The sequence below is a fragment of the Drosophila simulans genome, chromosome 3L (genome assembly GCF_016746395.2).
Source record: "Drosophila simulans strain w501 chromosome 3L, Prin_Dsim_3.1, whole genome shotgun sequence".
Classification (NCBI taxonomy): Eukaryota; Metazoa; Arthropoda; class Insecta; order Diptera; family Drosophilidae; genus Drosophila; species Drosophila simulans.
Window position 1 is genome coordinate 8,686,695 of NC_052522.2, and position 26,047 is coordinate 8,712,741.

Sequence of the window (26,047 nt, forward strand, 5' to 3'; positions counted from 1 at the left end):
CTGTCGCTCAGTGTACGAGGGTAAACAGCCAAAAAGTTTGCCGACGCCAGCTTTGACGTCGCATGCAAAAAACCCCTCACACACAAAAAGGATTTTGTCCGCAGAAGCAAACAGCCCCTAGATTTTGAGCCACCCAACGACCACCACCCAAAATTTCTGTCCACCCGGCAGACGCAACAACAATGCCGCCTAAATGCCACTATGAATGATTGCCGCGGCGCACTTTGTTCATGTTCGTTTCAAGTTTTCAAACTAATCACTGGACAAAAACAGCTGCCCAAATAAACAATTAAAAAAACATGGAGTACATTTTGAATACCCCAAGTTTTTCTTGCTTCTCCAATCAAGAATAATGCTCACTTTGCCATTAAAAATGTATCTGAATGTGTAGGGAAATACCTAGAATTTTCTCCGCGTGCATACAGGATAGACAGACGGGGCTTGGACTTTTTGTGCGGCGCAGCGGAAGTGAAGCAAAGCGGAAGCGCTCATACGCCATGTTGGCTGGCTGTGGGGCGATGTTTGAAAATTGAATAAGCGCAAGTTTCGCGTGCCAAAAATTGTGTTTCTTGTTGCCGTCCGTTTTCTTGGCGCTCCCCTTTTTCATTACCAGAAACTGGCACTAGGAAATTACTCGAGACCCGCCCGTCTTGCGACTTGCGAATTGCGACTTGCAGATACTTGGCCGGCGATAAAAAGGTCGCGACTCGGGCCGTACAACTCAATAAGCCAAGTTAACAGTCGACTCGACGGTATCGACTCTTTTGCTGCTTGCGTCTGTGTGGGTACCGCTACTACCCTTGTTGCTGGCGGAACTGACAGTTACCTAATGGCAAACATAGATAAACCATTAAGTTTTCGGGGGAGCCCCAGACCCAGTCAACAAAAAGGAAACCGAACGAAAAGCGGCAAAGTGTGCGCAGGGCACAAAAGTTAAATTTCCAGCGATGCCCCGGCCTGTCGCTCATATGAAATGCGATCGATAATTCGGGCTAAAAGATAAATTGCCGTTATGGCCAGGTCGGGGCAGCAGCCGTAGTTGGCTAATAGCGTCGCTGATTCCATTAATTTGCCCACTGACAGCATCGAAGGAAAAGCAGAAGCAGAAGCAGAAGTAGGAGCAGGAGCAGCAGGAGACTGACCTGCCCTCATCCGGAGATCCAAGCTCAGGTCCATTAGCTCCAGGAATACCCAAATCCGGCTACGGCTTGCGCCATTTTGACACTAATTAATTAAGTTTTATTCTCTGTTGTTTTTTTTCTCCTGATGCTGTGGTTCCCCCTCTTGCGAATTTATCTTGGCCAAATCAGGCAAATCAAGCTGACGTATTATGTGGCATTTATAACCAAATAGGAATGGAGCCCAAGCTTAGCATTATTTAATGGCTTTGAAACGGAAAGAATTGAATCTCTAAATAAGTGTACAATCATTTTCTTGTACGAACTAGCTTATCTCAGTTTCAAGACAAATATTGCGGAAAGAAATTGCAATGCCCTCAACTTTCAACGACAACCACATAAAATCAGAAATATTCAGTTTATTGCTCGTAAAATACATCAAGCAGCAGCATTCCAGAAATCCCCTTGGGGCTTCTCCATCAACAGCTCATTAAATAAAATGTGTGAACTCGACGTATCTGAAATAAATATCTATGCAAATGGATCGATTGCAAAGTGTCGCCACAGAGGGCTCTGTCTTTGGGCCTCATGTAAAGTCAACTATAAATAAATATTAATTAATTCTGGGGCACACATAAATCTCCAACTGAAATGCATTCCGCCTGCTCCCCTGCCCGAAATTTCTCATATTTTTTATTTATTGTGAACATCGTGTGTATATGTTTCTTCAAAAATTTCGAAATATTTCCCTTTGCTGATTTATTAAACAAATATTTGACCAATAAAATTGACGAAAAATACCGCGGTATGCCAGACAAAAAAAAAACAGGAAAATATGTTTGTAATAAATATACGCTATATATAAATATTGACCGAACTGTAGGTTATATGTATTGGATATATGTGTATATCGGCCAAATGCGTTGCCTATATCACGTTCAAAGCGACCAACCGAAATGTTGGCACCCAATCTTTACAGCATTAAAAAATATAAAGAGAGGAAATTTTGGTAAAATAGGCAATGTATGTTTGAAACGCTTGGGCCGTTGCCTTTTTTATGTTTTATTTTTTGGCGCGCTGCTAAATTTAGCTGGCAAATATTTGCGGCCCAAAGCAAAGAGAGCAGAGCCAAAGCCCACCGCTTATGCAATGCAATCCGGATAGTAGATGGTCGGACACTCGGATGGGGGATGTTCTGTGGGGCATGGGGATGGGGGTATTTTCGGGGTGCCCCAGCCGCTTAATTGCCCCAGCTCCCAAGTGTCAAAGACCCTGTGACCGAGTGGACCAGAGTGGGAAATCAAAAGAGAAATAAAATATCAAATGAAATGTTGACAACTTGGCAACTTTCATCGTGCAGCGCTTCATTGCGTTCAATTGGATGGCAGCAGGGCAATCTGGAATCAGATCGTTCAGTTTACTTATTTATTGGAGTGCAATGTCTGCTATTGAAATGCATATTAAAATTCAAGAGGAAAATCGAAAAATGCACAGAAATGTGCAAGTGATTAGGCAAGATGGGGGAAATTTTAAATTCGAAACGAAGTGCAAGGCAAGCAGAGTTAATAAACAAATAATTTTACTATATAATATATAAATATATAAGTATATAAGTAATTTCTCATATAGTATAAACATATAAACTATATATATAAATATATTTAAAAAAATCCATCTAAAAGAGCTGTTAAATAAAAAAGCTAGCAAATAAAGAAAACGATAATAAAAGAGAAGATATAAAGTCTGAAGGTAAGATGCATATAAAAGTACTAGTACGTCATCGTAAACCATTTTTGTGTGAGGGGAACTTCTGGCATAAATTTAAGTTCCCACTGACAATGGCTAAGAAATAAATGGCGAAAAAACGAGGCAGCGGGTAGCACAGACACGTTTTTGCAGTTGCCAAATTAACGGGGCGCAGACTTTCAGCACAGACTGTCGCCGGTCGTCATTGTCGCTCGCTTGGCTGCCAACTGCAGCAACTGCAACAACTGCGGCAACTCGCTGCAACTGCTGCAATTTTAGTATTGCCGCGCTGCCGATGAGTCAGGCCGTATCTCTGTGCCGACGTCTCAGTCAGCAGTTTGCATTTTAATTTTCATTTGTGCATTTGGCTGTGAAAATCGCTTTTCTATATGCCACACCAATTGCAAAAAAGAAAATTGTTTAGAAAAAAGAGCCAAATGCAATTGTAGTCTCCCCATTTTTTTTTTTTTTTTTTTTTTGGCAATTTTCACACAAATGCGATTTTGAATATAGTCTGTTCCATGGCCTTTTGTCTCTAAATTGAATGCGTTTTAGTTTGCATTTACTTGGTTTTTCTGCTCCTGCTGCTCTGATGTTTTTTTGTTCAGTTTTATGTCTTTATTTTATATATATGGCATGCACGTGCTTTTTGATGATGCAATTGAAAATCGACACGCTGCCAGAATTCATTATACACAAACATATAACTGGGTACATATATGTATCTGAACGGCACACTGTTTGGCTGCTCAAATAGCAACCGGCCATTGGCGATAGGGTGCTGTGCTAATTGTTAGGCCAACACGACGCTACAAAAGCAAAGTTAAACTGTAGCGATAAAAGAATAAATATACATTTTAAAAAAACTTAAATAGTGGAAAAATCCGGCCATCTGGATTTGTACAAAAGCAGCTTTGAGTTGTCCAATCAAACGCGTGCAGAGTGTTGATAAACTACTATTTACACAATGTCTTTGCTTGAAAAACTCTCAATTACACAATCAAACAATATTCTTGAACGACCACTCCAAACTCGTTTTATTTTTCTTGGAAATGTTTGCTCTTTTGTTTAGTGGGAAGTCCCGAATTGGCACTTCATTCACGTACCTTGCAACTGTCAAGTTCAATGTCACTTTAATAAAAGCAGTGATAAGATTGTGGGCTGCAATAAAACGATATTATTTTGATAATAAACTTGATGTATATACATATGTTCTTGATAAGCACAAAAAAGACTACAAAAAATTGTATTTTGAAATAAATAAAATATTTTGTGTAAGCTTGTACTTTTATCTAGCTAATAATAGTTCTTGTGTGTTTTTTATAGACTAGAAATTGTTAGCAGCAGACACTGCGACAATAGCAATCAAAATATCAACATCAAAGTTGCAACATTGCAGCAGCAACATTACTGCAATCACAGCCAGTTATTACAATTGACCCGTTTCGCAGTTGGCCAAGTGACATCAGCCACCCAGCCCCGACCGAAAGGCAATTAAATATAATGCGTCTGCCGGATTTTGTGAAAATGAAATCCGAACATCGCATCTATTGCCAACTCATGGCTGGCTTTTAACCAACTTAATGACTAACCAACGAACGGCCAGCTAGCCACATGTCCCACGTGATTGATGCATTTTTATGACATTATTCGAGCGTGGGTGTGTTTGGCGGGCAGTGTGCTCGTAATTGCTTTCAAATAGCTTGTACTAAAAAAAAAAAAAAAATTCCACCCACCGTGTGACAAAAGTGCAGTAGAAAGTTGGTGCCATAAAGTCTCCAGTTGGCAGCTTCATTAGCTTATTTATTTATGTATTTATTGCCGCCGCTCAACTGCGCGGCAGCTGAAAAAACTTTCCCGGGTCGCGGCGTTTAACACTTAATTAATGCATATTTAACCGCCGGGCAATTTGAGGCGGGCCTAATTACAAGACTCTCCATCCAAACCGAAATTGGAAAAATGCGAGAGGGGTCTTCGTGGTGTTAATTTAAATAAACGGGGGATTTTTTTGTGTTTCAAGCCCGCAAAGTCAACTCATTTGCCTAACTGCCAAAAGGCTTCGGGGCATAGACAGCAGTCACAACATTCGATTTTTTTGTATTTTTGTCTTTTTCCGCTTTTTGACAGCCGTCGTCTGTCAGCTGCATTTAACTCGAGACGTTGTAAAATATATAACATTATCGCTTTATCGTAATTATTTACCCCTTACATAAATTATCTTCAAGTTTTCGCCTTATCAGCGGCTTTTGCGACTGGGTTTGCGTTACTTGTTTTTTTTTTTCGCAGACCTTGCTGAAATGCCATAAATTGGCTAATTTATTGTTCATGTTTTTAAAAGTTAAGTGCACAAGTTGGTAAAGCCCTTTTATTTTTTTAAAGCAAAAGTTATGTTGTAATCGAAAGAAAACTTATAGATGGATGAGTTCTTTCACCTAAAGGTACACGAAATCTTCTCTAATGAAGTTAGGCAAAGTTTGTAACACTAATTGATAAATCTCAAAATTGGCTAAACTTCGTATCTTGAATTCCCTTGGTTCAGAAACCGCAGTTCTTTCCTGCTCTTTTTATTTTTGGGCTTCTTCGTGCTCGTCCAAGATTTTAATTAACTTTAATTTAGTTAATTAAATGTAGTATTGCTTGCGGTGCCGCCGTTCGCCTTTGGCAGTTTATTAACAGCAATTAGTTAATTTTAGTTAATTCAGCCAGTGTACTGTGATCTCACGGCCACTCAGGCCGCCAGTCAAATAAATAAATAAAAATAATATATATACAATATATGCACCGATGTGGGCATACTCGTATATAAGGACACATATGACACATGGCAATGTCGGCGCCGATTTCGTGACAATTTATTGGACATATCAATGACAACAAAAAAGGAAAATGCAATTGCCCGAAATCCATTTGGCATAAAGTTTGCCAAACTACTTTCGGGTTTTTCTCTCGACACACTCGTATTTTTTGCACAAAGGCTGCTGAAAATCGCAATCGTAAATGTCAGTTTGCTGTGGTTTCTGTTTGTTTGCTTTTGTTGGCTAATTCTGAGATTGCAAAACTGAGAAATTGTCATCCAACTTTTTTTCTTCGAGTTTTTGGCTTTGCTGCCAGCCCAAAAATGGGCATGATGCAAAATGTCAAACGCAGTTCAAATTAGACAAACATCTATAAATTAACCCTGATTCGCGAAACTTGTTTAAGTAGCCGAACGTGTATTCAAACCAATGCCTAAGATAAATCGCAATCAGCTCTGAGTTCCTGGCCGTCTCATCTTTTCTCCCCGATTTATGGCCTGTGACCGACCAACGAACGAACGAACGGGCCAGGTTGTGTTGGCCAAGTTTACTTGCGGCTGTTTTGTGCCGCTGTCTGTGCCCTGTCATCGTCATCCTTTTAAAGCTGCTTAGGCGGCACGCCTCACTACCAACAACGGCATTAGCAGCTGAGCAGCAACAAAGGCCAAGGCATCCATCCACAGCAACAATAGCAATAACAGCCGGCACTCAACAACTTCATTTGCACCGCTCTTCTTGGCATGGCTCATATTACACGCACCGTCTGCTTGTCGCCATCGACATCGGCTACATCGCTATAAGGTGGATCCTTCCCTCTCCACCGCTCCCATGTCGAACTCATGCACAATTAGTCACTTGCAAGTCAATTAAGTTCCCAGCGCGCCAACCGCAACAGAACGCCGGCTTCCCTGCCACATGCCTCCAGATCCCCCGGCTCCCTCAATGCCACATCCCCTGACACCCTGCCACACATCCCCATTCGTTTGGTGGGCTGGGTGACGATGATGATGATGGGGGAGACACACTCACGGATACCTGTGGCACCGTCTGGGACAGGGACATCACGGAGTCCACGGCGAAAAAACCCGATTAGTATATTAGGTTTCGTTCCTAAAACACTTGACTTGTGCTAAAAGTTTGAAGGAACAAGGCATATGTGTTTGTATTTGATAAAGGACTATTCTCCTTGAACTTATGCTATATGAACACTTGACAAAAAATATTATTATAATTATATAAATCAAAAAATGTTATAAATGATCACATCACGTATGTCTTAACTGCAAAACACATCAACGTATATCAGAGCTCCTTTCCTTTGTTGCTCGTAGTTCTAGGCCCAACTCGATTGATTTTATAACTTCTAAATAGATCTTTCGCTCAGTGTATCGCTGGTAGTGCGAAGGAACTAACACGGACCGCGGCACTCATTTGCAGTAAAAAGCAATGACAATGTCGGCGACAACGACTGCGACAAGAAAATTAAAGACAGACCCCGTAGACATGGTCTGGAACACCATGGACACTGGGCCACAAGAGCTCATGGATGACGAGGAGGTGGAGGAGGGTGGAGCAGGAGCAGGGGGATTGCGGTGGGTGAGCCGGGCTAAAAGTAAAACAAAAACCATATTATTAACGCCTCATTAAATTTTTAACGATTTTAAATTACAGACTGCGGTGCGGGGCCAGCTAATGAATACAAATTGGCCGCATTGCATGTGTGTGTGTGTGTGTGAGCGTTCATTGAGCCTCAGATTAAGATACAATAATAATAATGCCTGTCTACAAGATTCACCTATGGCTTCAGTTAGGAATAAGACATCGGGCCATTTCTGGCCTAAATGCTTTTCAGTGTTTAACAATGCGTAATTGACATTAATTATTGAAGGGGCCACCACACCCAGACGACTTCAGACGCCTCTGACGTAGCCAAAAACGAATATTAATCAGCCTGCGCGCCGATAGTTGTTGTTATTCCTAACATTTTTTAATTGTATACACTTGTAACATGCAAATGAGTTTTGGACATAGACAGGGGACATGGGCACGACTATTCGACGTTAAAAAAAAAATTAAAATAAAAAAAACAGAGCAGCGGGACGGCGGAGAGGTCAGGGTGCTCTGATATATCACGACTTTGACTTTCCGAGGCAAACGATCCAAAATACCAATCCAATCCAAAACGATCCGATTGGAATGACCACCAACAGCAGGCCTATGAATATTCAAATGTAGTTTTTCCATTCTGTTTAGACCGAATCTCTGTGAACACTCAGCCTTTGTTCATGCTCGACTTTAATGATTTTTCCTATGTTCGCATGGCAAATTAAATGTATAATTAAGAAATAAATTGCTTCCGTTGACGTTTATTATGTGACAGCCTCTCCAAATTCTTGAGACAAACAACAAAGAATGAATTTGTATGGAACACTCTTTTGACAAAACTATTTATTTTGGGTATCTGTCCGTTTGACACGTTTTAAATATGTCTCAGTTATTAGCCAAAGTCCAAAACTTTTTTTGGGAGAATTTTAATTTATGGTTTTGCGACCGAAACAGTTTCCAAAGAATTATACAAAAACAGGTATTCATTCATCACTATTTTATTACTCATAAAAACTGTGGCATAAGCATCTCAAGCAATTACTTCTTTGCGAAATATAGCCAAAACTAAAGCAATCATTATAAAAAGAAAACGAAACTATAAATTATATAAGATTTGAGTGCCTTAAAGATAAAATACACTTTATGACAAATGTTCCGTCTGCAATGGGAATCTCTGCACAGCTAGAATTTAACTTAACTTATTACTTTCGATCCAATCAACTCGGGGGTTAAACATTTTCTACAATTTACTTCCGCATCCATTGGCAGCATTTTCGTCGATTTTGTTGGCATTTCATTTGGCAATTTCTGATGCCTTTTTTTTTTTTTGTTTGAATTTCTTTTATATTCTATAGCGAAAAAATTCGCCTTCCCCTGACATAATTTTCTCTAAAAGAAAATAAACGAGTGGCTCGCACGCTCGCCGGCTTTTTTGGCCATTCCTCATGCCGGGTACTGTGGTTGTTGTTGGACGGACGATTTAATATCAAAGCAAGCCGCCAGCAGACACAGGGCATTTATAAACATATAGTGTATAGTTATATACGACTGCTGCCACGCCCCCCGTGCCATGCGAATCATCCTACGCGTCTGTGGTTGTTTTTCCTCTGTTTTTGAGGGTTGCAAAACCGAAAACAAAACTTAAATGGTTCGAAACATGAACTTTTTGGCGAATTTGCCTAGTGTGCGCTTTCCTTTTCGATATTTATTTTGAGTTTTTGGTTTCACACAGACAGCAAGCAGTTGGCCAAACAAAGAATGGCTAAGAAAATACAACGTAGAAAGTGTCAAAATTCAAGAGATCGCAATTTATGCAAGCGTCACGCGATAAGCCATCTTAAATCGGTGTCTTTCGGCCCGATTGCGAATTAAGGTCTGAATCGAAGTTGGCTTTTTAATTTTTGGTGGCTGTGTGGGCGCGTGTTTGGGCCAACATTAAGTCGAGATGGTGAGACCATTCGTCGAGTTGCGGTCAATAACTGGTTTCTGCTTGGTTCGTTTCGTCGTTTTCGAAAATAGATTTCATTTTTATTGAAATTATGACATTCATCTTAATTTGCACCATCGCATAACTTACTAATTCTGTATTTGTCTCTCCTCCTTTGCAGGTGTGTATGTGACCGCAGGCCGAAAACTGGTTTCTATCCCGCCACCAGGTGAATCCAGATAAGCGTACAGGTGGGGCATCCATCCAGGCATCGTTAGGTGGATGTGCCAAGACAATTTGCTGACTTTCGCAACTCATTAGGAACTGCAAAACGTTGCACAAGAGAACTTGACAGCTAACAAAGGTCCTTAGCCAGTAGTCCTTTTCCTATTCCTTCTCTATTCTCCCTACTATTTGACTACAAGATACATTTTCTTTTGCTGGCGGAATGCAGGAAAAGCTGATGTGAAGAATCGAAAACGTTTTGCAGTCTATATCAGGTTGACTAGGTGAAAAGTGATTTTATAGCATGTATCTGGGGCATAGATAGGTATTTTTTAATGGGAAAGATATGACAGGAACAAGAAATACAATATTGCAACTGTAACAAATAAGCAAATGTATGTATATCAATAGATGTTCTTGAAGCCTTTAAGCCCTTTTTGAAAGTGTAAAAATGTAGCAACACAAAATTTGAAATTTTTAGAACCCTTAAGTTGCTAGCGCACATAGCACCACACGTCACCACATGACGTACCATTTCATGTTTTCCCTCTGAGTTCCTTTGACCTTCCGACCCTCAATCATCCTTGAACCCAGCGAAGTCACCCCTGGAGTGCAACTAGGACTCCCCGGCGAAGGCCACATGCAATTACTTCACTGGCGTTGTCGTCATGCCTCATTGCGGCTCAGAGCATAGCTGGCACATGATAAATTCCCGGGGACTCTCGGGATGGTAATCCGCTCGTTTGTAATTCAATTAAATGGAAACGAGAAAACAAAACTGCAAGTGTATCATTAATTTGAGCCTGTGCCAAGGCCTTGCACATAGGCATACACATTCGAGTATGCGCAGACTGGCGTAATAGTTATCCAAGTCTATCTCCATATCCATATCCATATAGCCACATAAATATCCATGTGCATGCCTGCTGTTTGGAGCTGTCATTAATCTTTTGACAGCCACAGCTCCCCCGCCCAAATGGCAAAAACTGTGAAAATCATTTTCAATGGCAAGGCTTTGTATGCTGTATACTGTATAATATGCTGGATGCCTTTGTCTAATGATCGCGTGCAGTTTTTCACATGTTCCCCATAATGGGGCCGAGTGCCCATACATCATATTTATGCCAAACTATTTCAATATCCACATGCACATTTGACAACGTACGTACATATGTATATCTATGGATATATCTAAGTAGGCCTGCTCCGACGGCCAGATGGAGAATTATGTCGGTTGATTAATGTTCGGCTTGCCATCCAGATGTCAGCTTTGTGTATGCGCACAGCGTTAATCACGGCAGCAGTTTCTGCTTTAATTACTGGACCTGGTTTCCATTCCAGTGAAATTAAATACTCACACTGCGGCGATTGATTGATCCTGTGACTTGACACAACAACAATTTATTCATTGTGAGCGGCTATTCACATTTATTTACATACCACCCACAAAGCTGTAAAGTGTGGCAATTGAATTTGAATACTGGCTTAGGCAAATCACCAGGCACGGAGCAGAAAAAAAACTGTAACAGAAGTGTTGAGATCGCACTAATTACATGTCAACAGACACACACGCCCAGCGGCAACTGCAACACCTATCCCCGCAGCAACTGCAGCAACAGCAACTGCAGCAACAGCAACTGCAGCAACAGCAACTGCAGCAACACCAATTCCGCAGCAACGCCAACACCTTGGCGCATAAATTTACAGCCAACGACGCATGTCACATGGCCCCTTCCTTCCTTCCATCCTATCCTTCAGTTATGGAAACATATATATATATATACTATATGAGTGCATGTTGCATGTGGAGCGGCGGCTGCCTCAATAGTGTCAAATGTGAAATTTATGTGGGCAAGTGAGCGACAGGCGGAGCATGCGCAGCCATCCAAGCTAAAAGATTATACAAATTCCAGATGAAAGTTCCTGCAAGCTGCTTAGCATTTTTTTTTAGTACCAGCAATTAGTGGGCATGCAAATTGCAGAGACATGATCGCCAAAACTAGGGCGTAGCTCATAACTTCATCGAAAGCGGGTCATTTAACTGAAATGCACTCAGTTCTTGGGTATGCTACTTTATTTAAAATCATCTGATGTCATATATACATTTTATTAAACAGATTGTGCACCTAGAATCTTCAAGATAAGTATCTGCATACATAGCACATGCACCCAATGGACAATTTGATAGATTGATTGGCAGTTGCATTTTGCAATGCAAATGCGGACAAGATTTATACAACAAATAATGCATGCGCATCACAAACTAAAAGTGTTCATTAAAGTGCGGTAAACAATAAATACAGGCATGTTTTAGAGATGTCTGTTATAAAATGCATTGATACGTTTGCAGTTCGATTTAATAATCTGTGTTATTATTAATTCAGTTCATTGATTTATGTTTTTGATATTTATTTATGTTAGCATACTAACTGTTTTTTAGCACTCATTAATTTAAGAGCATTTGCGATTCAGTGCAGACAGGCACGCATTTTTTGCTTACAAACATTTTTTTTATGCGTTTCTCTTTAAAAATGCAAATTTTTTCGCTCGCATATTGTTTGTCGGTCTGTTTTTATTATGCCTTGCGAGATATGTAGCACACGTCCATGTGGAACCGGCGTCTGTCCGTCTGTCTGTCCGTCCGTTTGCCAGTCAGTCATGCAGTCAGTCCGTCAATGCCTCAGTCATTCAGTCAGTTGGGCAGACAAGCGTGTCACTGCATTGCCATCGGCTATAGTTTTACAGAGGAAAAGCAATTCATTCAGTCACGCACACTCATAGATCCAGATACATTCATTCAGATTTTCAAGCGTTGTGCACTGCTGATTTTATGTTATGTTACTTAAATGCTGTCACACAAAGGCGCACAAATTGAGTCTTTACTGTGCCTGCATATGGTTGGACAGCGAGGAGGCAAATTCTTAACATTCAAATGAGCATGGAACACTGCACGCCCACACTGTCAATTGTGTTCGAAATAGTTTCGATTTTGCTGTTCTATATTTATCAAGTGACAAGGCCTGTTCGATTCAGAAAACTATAGTTTGGCTGTCATACGCGGTTCAAGGGTACTTTGATTAATGAGTTGGTTGTGCGAGTGACTCACTCGCTTAAATGGGAGAAATACTTTTGGGCACCAAGTTAATCAATTTCACTGTTTCGGGTGCGTGGGAAAGTCCCTTGTAATGCGCTTTTAATTGCAACGAACACAGAAATAATTGCACTCAACTCGGTGGTAACTGAGGCAACTTTCACTGGCTGTAATTCAAACTGACATCTCGTCCCCAGGGAGAACTCTTTGCCAGCAATTACAGACACAACAAAAACGCATAAATTACGGCCCAAAATTGGCATCGAACCGACCAAAAAAAAATGAAACAAAAACTTTATAAGGAAGTTGGGCCCCTACGTGTCGTATACGTAATTACAAATTTATGTGAATGCCGGTGGATGTGTATGAAAAACAATTACACGACCGCACACACCACACTCTCGAATGCATAATGCAGCAGTTGCAGTTGCACTTTCAGTCGCTCCGTCATTGAGGCAGTCAGTTTTTTATTTTTCTTAATTTATTTAGTTTTTAAGCCAGTTGCCTTTGGGCCACACTTGTCGGGAGTGTTGGCAATTGAAATCAATATGCTCGAGCACACTACAAATTTGTGCGGTTGCCAAACTGGATGATCGACCCACGCCCGAAAATCGGTTGAAATAAATGTAAGAAAAATTAAAAGCAGTCATTTTGCAATCGTATCTAATGAGGTGCGAAGAGAGGCGTTACAACGCCCCAAAGAAACAAAACCAATGCAACAGAATATTGTCAACAGCTTTGCTTACAACGATTTGCACTTTAGGCCTAATCCCCCGAGAAGCCTGTGTATCTATATATCTTTATGTACTCATATAGCGACAGCGAGTGGGCAGAAGTCGGGGAAAACTTGCTCCTTGGACGGCAAACCACTGATGATGAAGCCATTAAATGGAAAATTATATGCCGGCGCTCGGTAATTGGCCAAGTGCATTGAAATTAAACCTGGTTTAGTGTCTTGCAATTCGAGTCTGAGTGTTGCGATTACATGGAAATTTAGCATTCAATAAAACTCGACTTTAATGCAGGGGAATAAAGTTCGAATACTTAATTAAACTGAAAGGCTGGAAAATTAAAGATTGAAATGAAATCATTTACATTTTCATTTCTTTATTTAAATATAAAGTTTAATGCATTATATTACAAAGGCTGAACTGGCAAATGAAAGTATACATGAATGATTTTAATGCATAACTCGCAGTCCACTAAAATATGTATAAGAACACACTTAATTTATCTTTTATCTTCCAAGATTTTAGCTTGGCAAATTTCGACATATATTGAAAGCCAAGAACTTGTGGATTAGTATTTAAATTCTTTCAGTATTAGCTTTGCTGAAACATTCCGAGCTGCGGCTTAGATTGAACCAATTTCCCTTCTTCGCATGCATTATTCATTCCATTGTACGAGTACTTGGCCTATGCATATAAAGTACGCAAAAGTTCGTTGAATTTTAAGAGTTTTCGCGCACATTTAAAAATAAAAACCAACCCACGCCCAGAAAAAACCGCGAAAAATCAGGAAAAGCTGCAAAAGACAGCGAATTCGTTCCTCAGAATGAAGGCGTGCTATATACATAAGTACTTCTAATTGCTTCCGTGAAATGAAACAGACCAGGAACCACATAGACAAACATACACTTTTGTATAATTTAAACAATGCCAAGGAAAGACGAAAATATCTGAAGATGATTTTCCGCAGAAATACGTATGGTCCAGAGAATCGAAAGCAAACGATGACGTAGGTATTGCGTATTTTGTTTAGTTTTTTTTTTAATAATTTTTTTTTTTTAAGGAAACTGGTAAATAAACAGCACGTGAATTATAAAATGCAAAACGAAAGAAAACAAATCGCGCACAATCGACAAACAAAACGAGGCGAGAAAATACACATGTATGGGCGAAGTCATCTAGGAAAACTTTGCAAATTTCTTCGCCCCAAGCGACCTACGTGAGCAGCATGAAAAGGTTCCCTACGATCCCGAAGTGTTTGGCCGAGCAAATGAATGGGAAACCCAATGACTGGCTGTCTGTCTGAGTGACTGACTACTATGCTTGGTAAAACAATGGCCAAGAACGGGTGAGAAAAGTCGTTGGTGAAGTTGGGAAGTAAACCTGAAAAGAAAATCTCCGCCAATGTTTGCCCTCCGTAGCGGCGTCTTTTATTTGGCTTTCTGTTTGCTTGGCGGCCCTAACGCCGAAACTCAATATTTATTCTTTTCGATTTACCCCCTTGCTTTTCGGGATCTCCTTGGCTTGGCGTGTATCCGCATTAAGTTTTATTTTTATGGCGAAAGCGTAGAGCGCAGAAAACGCTCTTGGCTTTTGGCCGAATCTGGCTTGTTTGTGGGCGTAATTGAAAATCCCCGACGCTGAAATGGCCACAACTAAATTTGTAAGGCAACTATTTAGTGATGGTTTCACTGCTCCATCTACTACCTCGGCACCCCTCCAAAATTCCCCTCAATCTCAAGTCGTTCCGATAAATCGCTGGCCGGCCAATGCGGCGTATGCGCAATTTGTGCTGCACTTGTGAGGGCTTCCACCCCGAAATAAAACTGTCGAAAAGAAGACTTGCGGCCATTTGCCAAACGCTTGAGCTTAGCGCATACAAACTGGCCAAGGTTTCAATGGATTCCATTTTCTTTCCAACGATGGGAAAAACTGGGTGGGTGTCTCTGGCCACAGTTAGGCAAATATTGAAGCATTGAACACGTTTTCGAGTAAATTGCAATTTTATTGTCCCACCTTTTGGCTTTGGTCGGTTTTGGAAACCCGGTGCTTTGGCTTCGGACGATTTTATTACAGGCGTTAAGTCGGGATGACATTTGGCATATGGTTATAGGTGTTTGCAAATACCAATTTCCCTCTTCAAATTCATTTTATTACTTTCACCATTTTTCATTTACTCTATTTGACATAAAGTATGTTTAATAATCGAAAAATATATATTAAATTTAGTTTTGTATGCTATTTGATTGAACTAGAAATATTTATATTTTATTTTATTTTTAAGAAAAGTCTATTTAAACTCTTTGTTCTGCCATCGAATCGAATAATTAGCCATCTGTTTGTAAATAGCCTCTTGAAAGCTAACCATTCCGATCGTTGGCTTATCTCATCGCCTGGCACCTTTAGTTCCTCAATTTAATAAACATTTACGAGAGAGTTCAGGCCAAACGGAAAGAAAGCCATGGGCGTGGCAGGTGGGGGATATCGAGGGGAGCCCAAGCTTTCATTGTAGTCATGCAATGCGCAAACACAAAACTAATTGAATTTTTCGTAGCTCTTTTCCATCCTCGCCATTCTGCAAGTCAGCAGTGGCGTTGGCTGTCAGGGGGGTCGTTGGAAAATCGGTGGGAAAACGGGGCCTTTTGTCTATGCCGTACGTGCCACAATTCCTAGTTGACACGATGTTGTTGTTGTTGGTGTTGTGGGCCGCTTGTTTGCTGCTGATATTGCTTGGAAACATAATCAACATATAATTAAAAGCTACTAACATGCAACACATTACACGCAAAGTATATTGTCGTTACACAATGCAAAGTGGGTAGGGTTCTTCAGCATCTAACCCCCTAGAAATTCCATGCCACCCCTCGTTTTTTTTGTTCCTGTTGTTTATCTGCCGTCGTACTGACCCAAAAATCCACTTCACGCCCAAAGCAAAACATGCTGGGTTTTATTATATTTATTTTATTTTATTTTATTTTATTTTGGTCTTTATGCTGAGTCTGGGTCTTGGCTCCATTTTAATGGCCTGCATGGTGCGTTGCAATTATAATACACACAACACAACCGACAACAAGTGCTGCTTAAGTGATCCATGCAACAACAACAGCGAATTCTGATTGTCCAGAAATGAATGTGACCTAATTCAGTGTTTTTTGGGGGGTTTTCTGTTTCTGAAATAGTTGTCATAATTCAGTTGGTCTGCTCCACATTTTATGCAAGCTGTGCACTTATTTTGCTTGGCCTGTAACCTGAGTTTTCGTTCATGGGATTGGCATTACTAGAGTACGAAATACTTGAAACACGAGACAATCGCTGCGAGAGCGTAATTGTATACATATATATATATATATATGCATATATAGCCCCGATGTCAAACAATAATACTTAATAATGCCTCGCTGGGCATGGCCCATATTTAGTAAATTGGAATCGTGGCCGGTCGTTATCAGTTGCAGCAGCTAGAACACTAGAACATTGGAACGCCATTAGCAACAGAGACAGCAGCCTTAAATGAAATTAAATTTAGAACATGTGCTTGAAAAATCTGTTCTGTCGGCAATAAACTTAAATGGTTAATGATCCGTGGCGCAATTAAGATTTTACAGCATAAACATTGAATACAAAAAAGCGGGGCTAGCATCGTAGTACTTAATCTGGCAGTTAGTATACGATTTTAATGTTCAGTTCTTGCAGTTTCATCCAGGTAATCCACTTGATGGATTCATTTCCTGCACCTAGCCTCATCAATTGGCTGCAATAACGCCAGATGCTGTCAGCAACACTCAATAATTTAGCTATATTACGCAGGTTTTTGCTGATAACGAACTTAATGATCCTAAATTCTTAAGATATCCCATTCGGAAAAACCTTTCCCATACGCATCACTTATAGTTACGAGCAGCCAACGGCAATCAGTAGAAATTTGCGTACATTAAGACCATAGCTTTTTGCTCTGCAATTGCCGGCATGACATTTGCCGGCTGAAATGGCTGAATCGGCTGAAAAACAAGTTAATTACAATAGGATTACCCGGCAAACAAAGGGGCTGCCACTGGCACAGCGACTGCTGCGACCATTGCCCATTGGCCTTCCGTTCGTGCCGCATATTTTCCCATTGGCATAATCTCATAAAATGGCATTTATGCGGGGTCCCGTGCGGATTTTCATTCCCCACACGCCCCTTCAGCGACCAAACCCCAAGGGGGCTTGTTGATGCGTTAATTTGCATGCAACATGCACTATGATTACCCGCAATTTGCAGCAGCAGCAGAAAAGCAGCGGCAGCAGTGCCGGCAACTAGATCGCCATTAGCGGGTAGTACACTCTGAGAAAACAATAGCACTATTATATTATTTAAAGTTAATAGAGCAGGACCTACAGGATTATTCAAGAAACATACTTTTCTTAAATGCATTATTAGATGCATACATTCAGACCAATGTCCTTTTCAGTCATAGTTTTATAAACTTTTTAAATCCCAGATACAAATTTTCCAAGTGTAGCAGCTGGGAAAATCGTAATGGAATCAAAATCGGACAGCTGGCCACGACCATCGGCCAACTGGGCGAGCAGAATTGCTTGCTTGGATCGCGTTTATTTGTTTGTGTGTATTGTGCTTCTGTTTTTGTTTGACGCCGATGTTTGCACAACTGCAGTGCAAAAAATACGAAAAAAATTGCTGAAGAGCCATGGGGAATATGCCTCGATACAGCCGTTTTCGATGGCTTTCATTTGCTGGGCGCCCAGTTGTATAATTTGCAATTGTTTGTTGTTGCTGGCCCTGCGAATGTGTTGCTGCCCGGCAGCAACATGCCCAGCAGCAACTTGCCACAGCAACAGCAACAACAGCGGCAACTTGCAGCAGCTGAGCTGGTTTTAATTATAAAACTGCTGCTGCATCTGCGGCTCCTTTTTCGTGTTTGGTTATTGTCAGCGATTTCCTCAATTATTTGCCTTCGTTTGTTGTTCTCTTGTTTTCACAAAAAAAAAAAAAACCAAAAAGAAAAGGAAAAGGAAACAAATGAAAATAAGAAATGCACATAAGTTCAACAATTTTGTTGTTCGTTTATTTTCGATTTGTGTGTTTAACATTTGCTTGCGACCAGCTTGTTGTAATTTGATTTCTTTGTTTACACAAGTATATTTAATGCCCGGTTCCTTTGTGTTTTGGGTGCTGCACTTCATCATCATCATCATCGCCGAAGATGGGTGAATCACGATGATGAGGATGGGAGGATATGCATTCTGGGGTTTATTAATAGTCCGTTCTTTGGCATTTCTGATGGATGCCGTGCAGTGGCATTAAGTTCTTTGTTCGCTGCATTTGAAATCACCCTATAGATATATTTTTTTGCAATCTGTCTGCCGCGATAAAGTGCAGATCGAGATCCGAGAAATTAATGTTCAAAGATTCTCCGGGCCAAAAACTTTCCATCCAGTTCCATTAGTTCTGCACATATCGCTGAAATTTGCATATAGATTGACTCAACTCAACTAAACTCGACTCGCACAGACAACTCTCTTTCTGCTGGCTCATAAATCTAAATAATTAATAATTGTCACTGCCCCCCGAAGACGGCGACTGCAATTTGCGGCTAAAATGCTTTTCAATTAAATTTTTAATACATTTAGCGAGGCCGCTGGTGCAGACAACGGGAATTTCGCGTCTGCCTGGCGCCTGCCGAAATCGCAGACCAATCCAAATGAGCTGGCCAAATATGGGGGCATGCAACCAGTAACTAGCAGATTGCAACTACCACGCTGTGGCACGCATAATCTCAGCTGACAGTTTCATCGCTAGATTAGCACAAAGTGCAGTGCGTGCAGCAGGCTGAAGGAAGCTCCGCTACAGATACACATGCGAGATACAGATGCAGATACAGTTACGCCGAGATACATTTGTGTGCATTCAAATGCGAATGCAAATAAATGGCAAAGAGATTGTCGCTGCAGCCGACGCAATAAATTTTACATGCCACGCAGACGTGGCGCCAAAATCTGCCAGCTTCGATGTCAGCAGAGCAACAGCCACAGCAACGGCAACAACAGCAGCAACACAACGTGCAACTGCAACAGCAACACCAACGGCAATGTTGCAAGTTAGCATCCGTGCGGAATTTGCCACACAAATTGAAAACTTATGCGGCACATTAACAATTTACCAGCAGAATTGTTGGGATTTTCCCGCGTGGCAGCTGCAACGCCAAATAATCGCTGCCAAACATATGCAAAATAACAAATATTTGAAAATGCCACCACAGTGGCACAGTGACTACAAAAAATGTATATCGGCTAAAATAACACAAAACACATTATTTAGGAATTAAAAATGTGTAACATTATATTTGTAGGAGTGGCTGAAATTTAAATATTTTCCTTCTAACAAAACGTCAAATTTGTGTGTCAATTAATATTTAAAATACAATATTGAATCGAAACTTGAATCCTTTCCAGTGCCCTTCCAAATCTGGAAATTAACACGTGTAGCTCCCATAATTGATATCAGTTTCGTAGCAGGCAGGTTAGGATTTCCCGACATTGATTCGGCTCAATGTGAAGTATGTAGTTTCGATAAGATATGGAAATCGCAAACATACAATTGTGGCCAATAAACAATGTGGGCACTGGGCTAAAAATAGACGGGCATAGTTCAACGAACCAGAAGTTAAGGTAGTTTAATGGGTAAGAATGAAAATGGGGAAAAATGTGAAAACGCAATGGGGGAAATTCGAAAAAGAACTCGCCATCTGATGATGATCTATGTTTGGGACAAACGTGTCATAACAGCAAACAGAAAGCAACGAACCATGAAATGAACAAGAAAGCCAACAACACCTTGATATGGGGTGCCCTAACCCCTGAACCCCTGAACCCCTGAACCCCACAGCCCCCGCCCATTGCGCCATTTGTTGACTTAATTGTTATCACCCCTCAAACTGCCGCCGCCGCTGCTGCACAAATTGTTCGTGTTTGACAAGTAGTTGTCAACAATTTTTGATAAAATGCTGAAATAAAAATGAAATTATTGTGTGTGACATGCAGGCCCAAAACCCGTCGTCTCCCCCGCCCCCTTTTAACACCACCCCCCACCCCTCTTGCCGCTTTGATAGGAAGCCTCTGGCAGCCGCGACGGATGTTTTTATTTGGTTTGCATCGCAGTCGCTGCACGTTCGTAAATTTATTAGAGAATTTATGGTTTTGGGCAATCGCTTGGACTATTTGTTGCGACCTGAGGAGAAATTAAATTGATTTTCAATCAAGGCCGTAAATTATACTCAAAATATATCACACATTTTTTGGGGGGATTATATATATATATATTAGGTAAATATTTGGACTGATTTCAGTGGAATTTAAGTTTGTCCAACAACGAACAAATTTAAAGGGGTTCCAGCATTTTGTAATAAGTCAAAAAGTTGTTGCTATTGTTTGCTTAATCAATTTAAAATTTTAAAAAGCTGCATGCTGTGCACTTGGCAATACTTTACTTTGTAATTAAATTATTTTTTACACAATGCATGTCCAAATATTTCGGCTGACATGGCAGGGATCTGTTTTAATTACAGCATCCAGGGCCAACTTTCAGGCATTCGGACGGGTAGGAAATTCTCCTGGCTCTTGGCTTCATTATTATCAACACGTTTACAGTAAATTGTGCAAATTGAAAACGCATACAAGTTGCATATGCCACCGGGAAATGCCCCGGCGGGGAAGAGGGGCGCAAAATAGCAGTGGAGGGGAAGTGGGAAGGATGTGGTGGAGTAAGGACACTCGAAATATGTCAAGGTATGCAAAATCCACTCCCATACGCAAGTGTTTTGCGGGCTAAGCGCTTTCTTGGCTGCCAGCCAACTTGGCTAATGCCAAAAGACAAGTAACCACAGAGCCAGAGCCTATCTGAGTGGATATACATATATGGTTTGTGTGTGTGCGTATGGCGCTGTTCATGTGTTCATGTGTGCCATCCACCCGCAACGCCCCCATTTTACAGTGAAGACAATTACAGTAAACAAATTCGCACACGTCGTCAGTTGCATTTGCGGTGACAGGCTGGAAAACAAGGCCTGAAAATATAGAGAGACAGTAGTAGCACAGTGGCGGGGCTTTTGGAACGGGTGGGGAGGAGGTTCTGTTTCGGAGGCGTAATGGGGCCACTGCCTCTGCCCCTGCCCCTACCCCTCCTCCTTTGGCCCGATATAGCCCCCATTTTTGCGGTCAGGGCCGTTGCTTGGTATTTTTGGCAGAGCATTTTCTGGCCATGCATGAGATTTGCATTTTTTACACATCCTCCTACCAATTGCCTTTGAAGCACGGCGAGAATAACTAACAATAGTACATGGAACAATATATATCATCAAAATTGTAATGCCTTATTCTCAAAATAGTACTTCCATTACCTAACTTGAACAAGACTACTGATGTAATCTTCAGTTAGAAGTAATCCTCTCAAATAGTCCTACAACTTTCGTCCATTGTTATAACGCCAATAATATAATTCTTTTTCTGCCAGTGCAGTTGCATCTCTCTATTTTCGGAGCATCCCCAGCTCTCCACTTTAGCCGTCTCCGCTTTGGGTCTCCCTTCACGTTCCTTTTGCAATTTGGCAGTCCGTTGCCAGAAACAGTTTGCCATAGCATACTTTTCTGGGCCAGGGCATGATATATGTGTGTGTGTATGTATGCATGCAAGACCTCCCAATGCGCCTGTGTGTGTGCATGCACGTTGCAGCAATTGAATTGAATTTCTGCTGCTCGAGTTTTGAGCTCTTGAGCCACAGAAAAGAGTTGGAGGCGAAACGTTTGAAAGCGAAGAATTCCAGCAGCATTCCCATTGCAGGTTTAACTTGCACTGGCTTCCCTTTTTCACTTTTCCACTCCTTTTTGTCCCCCATTTGTGCCCTTTTTTGTTTTCCCCCCAGACAGACCGACTCGCTGACTGAGTGACGCCTGGGTTTCTGGCCAACTGCCATGCGGGAAGTGGTGCTCCCTCTTGGCCCACCGCTCTGGACCGATTTATGGCCGAGTGGCAGTGGCAAAAACGCATAAACACATCATAGCCAAAGGAGACTGGAGGACACGGGCCGTAATCGATAACTTATACAATGCAATCGCAAGGAATAGGGAAGCCAAATCTTTTTCTGCCCCTCGAGGAACACAAACAGCTCGCAAATCGATGGCACATAACTAAAATCTGTTTGGTTTTCGTCTCTGTCGAGCTTTGATTGACTGGCAGCAGGTCACTTCGAGGGGATATGGATATCATTTTGGGGTGATGGCTTTGCGCCAAGTCTGTTGTCATTTTCCATTTCATTTTCCAGGCGGGAAAAGCGTGTCATGGCCCCGGCAAATAACTGCAGCTATTGATGTTTGCCATTAGTTAACCCGAAATAGACGCTGACTGCATCTGCACTTTTAGCTTTTGTCGAATTCATTCATTTCGCTGGCTAATTTCACGACAGCCAACATATGGCCACCGAATCGGGGCACTCAGCAATATGCATATGAGAGATTGTAAGCGCTTCGAACATCGTGTAAAAGCCATTAATTTAAATTATATACAACAATGCCGAAAGGGGGGGGCAGATATCCATAAAAGTCGTATCTGTTGTTGTCATTGCAGTTGTCATAAAAAGTCTGTCACACGATTTGTTTCCATACTAATTTATGGCAGCAGCAACTGCGGGGGATTCCCCTCATTAACGCATATAAGTATCTGCAGAGGGGGGACTTTACAAGTGAAAAAGTATCTTAGAGATACCGAAAGGAAAACAATTTTCTTTCAATAAGCCCTGGCAATCAACGGTCTCTTGTCCACATATTTATTGTCCTAGCTTGTGCGGTTTTTTCGCTCTTTTTTTGCTGTTTCTTTCATTAGACAGCTTTTTCTGGGCCACAGCGATTAGTAAGTTGAAAATCGTTTTAGCCCACTTTTCCCCCTATCCATTGTCATTAGTGGAATGTGCTCGTATTTTAGAGGCAGCTGAAAACACAATCAATGCCTGCTGCGCGTTTTATGGGCCACAAAAGCCAAACTGCTGCGATTGGTGTCATTTAGCCAGAGAGACAAAAAAAAAACAATTGCAATTATGAGCAATTTAAAAGTTATTAACGCGACCGCCCGTAATGAAACAAGCCGGCCAACTTGGTTCCTACTTCTGGATTGTGCATTTGTACATTGTAAATTGCTGAGCCCACGCCGCCAATCGGAAACTATGGCCACTTTGCTGTTGCATTCGAGCTGGCCAACACGCCCACACGCCATTTTAAAGTCATAAACAATTTAGCGAGCCAACCCAAACGCCCACACACACAGTAAGCCGCAAAGTCATGAGTAAATATTTGATTTGTGCGATAATCTGAAAATGATACAGGCGCAGCAGGCGTTTCATTATGATGCAACTGAAGATGAGCTCTGAAGATCGATAAAATGGGTTTATTACCAGCCAGCAGTATCTATTAAAATCTATCTATACTTTTATAAACAACATGCAGATGCGGCTGTGTGGATTCAGCAAGCTTTTATTATGAAATGTATTTTATGAGTATAAATGTATACACAGATTGTTCAAATGTTAATTTTAAGATAATATTTGTATTTCTTGTAATATTTGTTGTATATTTGTATGGGATATACTATTGCAATTTAAGTATACCAAACTTTTGCCTAAAAATCCCTTTAAATCTCCTGTAAATTCTCCGATTTTATGACTGCCTAATAATAGACAGAATTCCAATTGCAATCCGTGCTCATCTCCTCTTTTCTTTCCCAATTTTCCAGGCGCCATTTGCGGCGGAAACTGCTGCAACAATGCCACGGAGCTGGAGCTGCGGGACAAAGCCGCCGGAATGTTCGAGCAACTGCTTCATCACCACACCAGCAGCCTGCGCGGAGTCCTCGAGACGAATGCCAAACAGTTCCAGAGTGAGTATCCATCTTTTTGGGGGACAGCGGAAAGGATTAGTGCTATGGTCGGGTGAAATCGAAAAGAGCCAGAATGCCTTTCTATGCAAATCACTGGGCAGAGAGTCTGAAAAGTTTGCTGGGCGTTAGACCAAAGTATATTTTCGTGGCAATAAATAATTTATCATATGCAAATTCATCTGGCTCAGCACAAAGTTATGAGGATAAAAAACAGCTTTTGCCTCGCAATCTGCGAAGTGAGCTAACCAAATTAAACTTGAAACGCGAAATTCGAAATTGATTTGTAATTTGAATTTGTATGCAGATCAAAGCGACTGTATAATCAACTGATATAAAAGTATATGTACCTTATGGTATATGTATAGGGATTCATAACCATAAACGAGCTGTTTTAAAATGCAGCGAACGCGGCTCGGACTGCATCTAATTAAAAAAGCATTAAATAATGTTGTACCCTGTTGTTGTGGACGCTGTCCCTTTTTTGTTTTTAGACAATTTCGCAAACTTTGTCTGGGTCACGTTTCGGCGCTGCCACGCCCCCTTCTGGGAGCTGCCCCTTTCACACAATGCCTGCAAATTGTTGTCGTACATGCTGTAAATCTCGCTTCACTTTAAGGCAGGTTTTTGGGGTGCTGCTGTTGCTGTTGCAGCTGCTGCTGCTGCTGTTGTTGCTGCTGCTGCTGTTGCTGCTGCTGCTGTTGCTGCCTCATTGTTGTTCTCGCCAGTCTGAGTCTGCAATTCTTGGAAATGGGCGCGCATTCGAAAAGACTTTAAACACGCCCCACTCGTTGTTCATACATATGTATATGCCCACACGAATATAGGGAATATATATACTATACTCGTACTGAATGCGGATTCACCATTTATATATATAAATACATTTGGCGAATTTGTTTGCATTTTGTGTGTTGTCATCAGCTTAATTTATGCAAGCCCATTGATTCATTCGGATGGGGGCTCATTAAGTTTGGAGGCTTCCTTTCGGCAATATGAGTGCTGAAAACGAAATGTTCATTAAATTCATTTGGGACTTAGGGCTGAACGCTACTTGGGTATTTAATTATTTAATTTCTTAATTGGTAATTGAGCAAATCACATGATTAAATCACCAATTAAATTGATCAATAAAATAAATGCTGCATATATCGTTATCGGCTATAAAATGACAAGAACACAATGAATTCTTTATTCGATTTCCAGCTAAATTCACTACCAATATATTCGAAATGCAGAGTGTTCCTCAAACAATTAGCATTCAATTTGCATTGGAGAATTCAACACACAATGATGTCACACAAGGCACACACCGCGGTGTGTGTCGGTGTGTGATGTCGGTGCACCGATGCGTCCCACGTTTTATTAGGTAAACAGAATTTGCAAAAAAAATTAAAATGCAATCGGCAAAGTCATTTAGCCTAACAATCGAGCAATAATGCAAATTACAATTATTTAAAACCAATAGCCAGTGCAATTTATTTGCCTTTATGAGCAAGGCTAAAAAATGAACCACATGGATGAATGGGGTGCAGCTAATGGTAGCAGAGATTTATGAAACAGTTGGTTAATTGATTAAAAGTAAACTATATTTAACTTGCAAATCAGTTCCTGTTACTGATATGGCCGTAACTGATAGTTAAAGGGTAACTTGTCTGTCGCTGATAACGCGTTTCTTGTTTGGCCCAAAAACTTCTGTCCCAAATGGTGTACTCTTGTGCTTATCGGCGCGACGTTGCGATGGCACGCGTTTCCTTTACTTGCACCAGAGAGTGGCCATAAAAATTGATTTACTTTCTTGGCAGCACACCCGGCGTATGCGTAATGTTCTGCCATTGGGAGTAAAGCAGCGCAGCCCCCGAAACCCCCGAAAAATGCGCAACTATAAAACTTTA

At 41.1% G+C, this 26,047-nt stretch overlaps 1 protein-coding gene across 1 annotated transcript in view; it reads left to right on the plus strand.

The window, feature by feature from the left end:
- LOC6737349 (division abnormally delayed protein) overlaps window positions 1-26,047 on the plus strand; it is a 64,005-nt gene that overhangs the window by 25,605 nt on the left and 12,353 nt on the right. Inside the window, exon 2 of the mRNA XM_016171157.3 lies at window positions 24,012-24,155. Within this exon, the coding sequence (XP_016031074.1) occupies window positions 24,012-24,155 (144 nt within the window). The remainder of the gene's footprint in view (window positions 1-24,011; window positions 24,156-26,047) is intronic.